This window comes from Corvus kubaryi, unplaced genomic scaffold, assembly GCF_017639235.1.
Source record: "Corvus kubaryi isolate FWS band 111438036 unplaced genomic scaffold, C.kubaryi_AGA036_p1.0 split1-37355, whole genome shotgun sequence".
Taxonomy (NCBI): domain Eukaryota; kingdom Metazoa; phylum Chordata; class Aves; order Passeriformes; family Corvidae; genus Corvus; species Corvus kubaryi.
The window spans coordinates 2649872-2653917 of NW_024582078.1; the positions used below are offsets into that span (position 1 = coordinate 2649872).

The following is a 4046-nucleotide window of genomic DNA, read 5'->3' on the forward strand; positions in this document are numbered from 1 at the left end:
GCCCCAAAGTCCCTGCAGGGACCTGGAGAAAGTTCAGAACAGAAAATCTGGGCTCATTTTTCATCCCTGTCCCCCACCCCAGGCCAAGGAAGAAGCCCCAGAGCTGCAGCTCCAGCACAACAGTAAAAATTCCCAGCACAACAAAAACGCCGAGCGCAGCTCAGGGCACAACAACCTCAGCTGTCTGAGCCAATTAAACTCAAAACCAACAACAACAAAAAGCCCTTTTAAAGGTTAGAGCTCCCAAAAAAAGCCCCACTCTTCTCTCAGCTGCCTGTGCCTGCAGCTGGTCACTGCTGCTCTCGGCACTGCAGAGCCATCCTGGGCGTTTTTGGGGATTCAGACGGGAGCAGGAGAGGGAAAGGAGGGAGGATTCCCCACCAGGAACCAGGGGAGGAGAACTGCTGAGTATCAGAGGCTGTAAATTGTGCTTCATTCTGAATTTGGGCAGCAGAGCATCAGACTGAGGCGGGAAGGAGCAGCTCTGCCTGTCACAGCCCAGGCGTCCTGCCCGGCTTAGGGACGGCTGAGCATTCCAGGAGCTCAAATCCCGGATTCCAGAGCAGAACTGCAGCAAACCAGGGCCTGGACGTGGCACTCAGAGCCCCTGGGCTGGGTGACAAGGGGGGGGCATGAGCCACAGGCTGAGGGCTTTTCCAGCCTGGAAGATCCTGGGAAAGGCCAAGGAGCTGCCTGTGGGATGGGGGGAGCACTCAGGATCCACACCTCATGTAGTGAAACTCCAGCGCCAGGTCGTTCCAGTGCTTCTCATCCGGAGGGACGACGGATTTGAGGGCGCAGGGGAAGTGTCCCCCCCAGCTGTCACACAGGTACACCACCCCGTACTGGCCTCGGCCCAGCTCCCTGCCCAGCTTGGGCTTCCCTGCAAGGCACAAATCCCTGGAATCAGCCCCCAAATCCACGTTTTTTCCCTGCTGCACGTTCCCAGGGAGCATCCAAGTCAGAGGTGCCACTTGGAGCCTGGAATCTGGAGTGAAAAATCCAAGCAGGCTCCCACTGCTGCCTGGAGAGGAGGGAGAGGGCAGGAAAACATTCCCAGGGGGATCCTCACCGTGCAGCAGCACATCCTGCAGGGATCTGCTCTCCAGGGAGAGCCGGGCCAGCCGAGGAGCGTGGTCCTTCCTCACCTTCAGCCACAGGTCCTCTGTCCTCTCCAGCCGGCCAGAGTGGCCGTCCTCCAGCTGCAAGGGACACCACACACTCACCGGGAATATTCACGGATGCTTTATACATTTAACACACACAGCTCGACTTTGGGGAGGTTCTGGGGGCCTTGGCAAGTCTGGTTTAAAAATAAAACCCCGTATTAGCATTCCCATCAGCTCTCCCTGGAGAGCAGCTGCACCGAAGAGCACAAACTGCTGCTTGAGCTGTCCCTGCAACCAAAATCGCTCTTTGCCAGCCCGAGTGCAGAGCTGCCGGGCAGCTCCTGCCGGGCACTGCCCCCTGACCTGGCGCAGGGAGGCCGCGAAGGCCTCGTGGGAGCTGTTGAGGCGCGTGCGGAACTGGCTGCAGATGCTCTTGGCCAGTTTGGAGGCACTGAGGCTCTCGATGGCGTCCTGGGCCACCTTCCTCTTCCAGTCGCTGGTGATGGCCGGGGGGCTGACCCACGTGATCCGCTGGATTATCTGGGAAAAGGGAAAGCCAAGGATCCGTGGATTGACTCTGCTCGGATTCCGTGCGGGAACGGTCGTTGTGCACGGAGCTGGGCTGAAGAATCACTTTGATTCATTATTTACTAATCATTTAGTTCACTAATGACTCACTCACAGGGTGGGGAGGCCCTGGACCAGAGAATCCGTGGCTGCCCCATCCCTGGAAGTGTCCAAGAGGGAGCTTGGAGCAGCCTGGGATAGAGGGAGGTGTCCCTCAGAATGGGATGAGCTTCAAGTCCTTCCCAACCCAGCCCAGCCTGGAATTCTGGAATATTTAATTTAATTATATTGATTAAATATTTATTTTAAAGCAAACCCCTTCTTCAGTGGGGTTTTTCCTGTTCTGGAGGAGCACGGGAATGATTTGAAGCATTTGGAAACTGCAGTTTTGGGCGATTTGGGGTTGTGGGGTTGGGTTTAGGACCATTCCCTCTCCTCCCCCCGGAGCAGACGAGATTTGCTCGGTTTGGTTTCCAGTTCTGGCTGTTAAAGCTTTGATCTCTCTGAAATTCCTGCTCTGAGCTGAGGATGAACTTCATTCCTTCCTTTGGGGGGATGAGGAAGGAGAACACGACGTTCCCTCAAATAATTGCTGGAGTGGGAACAAACTCCGGATTCCTCCTTCTCCCTTCCCGGGACAGGGATCCACATGGGATCCTGCAGCTTCTAATGAGGGCTGAGGCAGAGCAATTTAATTACCCACTAATTACAGCAAGTGCTGCATCCAACACCTGGAATTGCCACACCCTGATGAGGTCCAGGAAAAAGCTGCTTCCCTGGAGATTTTAGGAACACCTCTCCCTGATTTTTAGGACACTGTTGTGCTCAATCCCCTCTGGATTTGAATCCTGGAATCCCAGAAGGGTTTGGATTGGAAGGGATTTGAAAGTTGATCCCATCCCACCAGCCCAGCTTGCTCCAAGCTCCATCCAGCCCGGCCTGGGGCACTTCCAGGGATGGAAATCCACGGGAATAAACTCACAGCTCCCGGAGCCTGAGCCCAGAGTGAATTTAGGGAGCAGCTGGGAGGATTCTTTGCTCCACAATTAACTTTTCCAAGTGTCCTTACCTGTTTGATCTGCTCCCACAGCATCCTGGTCACCGTAGAGCCGGAGTGGAAAGTGACTTCCACGTGATAAGCTGCATTGAGTATCTGGAAAGCAGGGAAAAGAGGAAAAGATGGGAATTCTGCCAGCCAGGAGCTTCGCTGGAGCCTGTGAAAACGGCAAACTTCGTGTTCTGCGGGATACCCCACGAATCACTTGGAGAACTGATTTCCTGCGTCACCTCTGGGGTGTTTCTAGGCTGTGATTTGATTGTTTTTTACAGATTTAAGGAAAATTGCACTGTTAACCCCCCCACGGCTGCATCAGCAGCCTGGATTCCCACACATTCCCGAGCTGCTTCCCTGATTTCCCTGCCTCCATCTCCCCCCCACCTTCCCAGAGCAGGACAAAGCCACCACCCGAGGAACATTCCAGAGCCACCCCAGCACCTGTTTGAGATAATTGCTCGTGATGTGCACGGAAACATCCTTGGGCTTCTCCAAACTCCTGGCGGGATGCACGGACACCTCCCAGGACTCCTCCAGGCTCTTCAGGCACCTCTCCAGAGTGCCCACGAAGCTCTCCCGCAGATAATCCACGGAGCTGATCAATTTGTTGGCCACGGCTTGGTTGAGCCTGGAAATGATCAGCTCCTGGATCTGTTTGATGCAGCATTTGATGTCCCTGGAGCTGACGGGCTCCCCGTTCTCGGGGATGATGATGTCTGCACAGAAAGAAAGGAAAAGCGGCCTCTGGAGCTGTTTGGGTTGGAATAAGCCCAGCTGAGGGCTGCTCGGAGGAGCCCCAGCCCAAGCTGCCCCAAATGGGGTATTTTTAGTATTTTATCCAATATTTTTTATTCCTCTTTCTCCCCAATATTTTTTATTCCTCTTTCTCCCCAATATTTTTTATTCCTCTTTCTCCCCAATATTTTTTATTCCTCTTTTCCCCATATTTTTTATTCCTTTTCCCCATATTTATTCTTTTTCCCAATTTTTATTGCTTTTCCCAATATTTTCTATTCCTTTTCCCAATATTTATTCCTTTTCCCAATATTTATTCCTTTTCCCAATATTTTTTATTCCTTAATATTTATTCTTTTCCCCAATATTTTTTATTCCTCTTTTCCCCAATATTTTTTATTCCTCTTTCCCCCAATATTCTTTATTCCTCTCTTCCCCAATATTCTTTATTCCTTTTCCCAATATTTTTTATTCCTTTTCCCAATATTTTTTATTCCTTTTCCCAATATTTATTCTTTTTCCCAATTTTTATTGCTTTTCCCAATATTTTCTATTCCTTTTCCCAATATTTTCTATTCCTT

At 51.7% G+C, this 4046-nt stretch overlaps 1 protein-coding gene across 1 annotated transcript in view; it reads right to left on the reverse strand.

The window, feature by feature from the left end:
* Window positions 1–4046, reverse strand: part of DSTYK (dual serine/threonine and tyrosine protein kinase) — a 17228-nt gene that overhangs the window by 5832 nt on the left and 7350 nt on the right. The window contains exons 3-7 of the mRNA XM_042013415.1: window positions 3172–3446; window positions 2746–2829; window positions 1473–1649; window positions 1073–1202; window positions 727–883 (exon numbers count right to left, since the gene is read on the reverse strand). Of these exons, the coding sequence (XP_041869349.1) occupies window positions 727–883; window positions 1073–1202; window positions 1473–1649; window positions 2746–2829; window positions 3172–3446 (823 nt within the window). The remainder of the gene's footprint in view (window positions 1–726; window positions 884–1072; window positions 1203–1472; window positions 1650–2745; window positions 2830–3171; window positions 3447–4046) is intronic.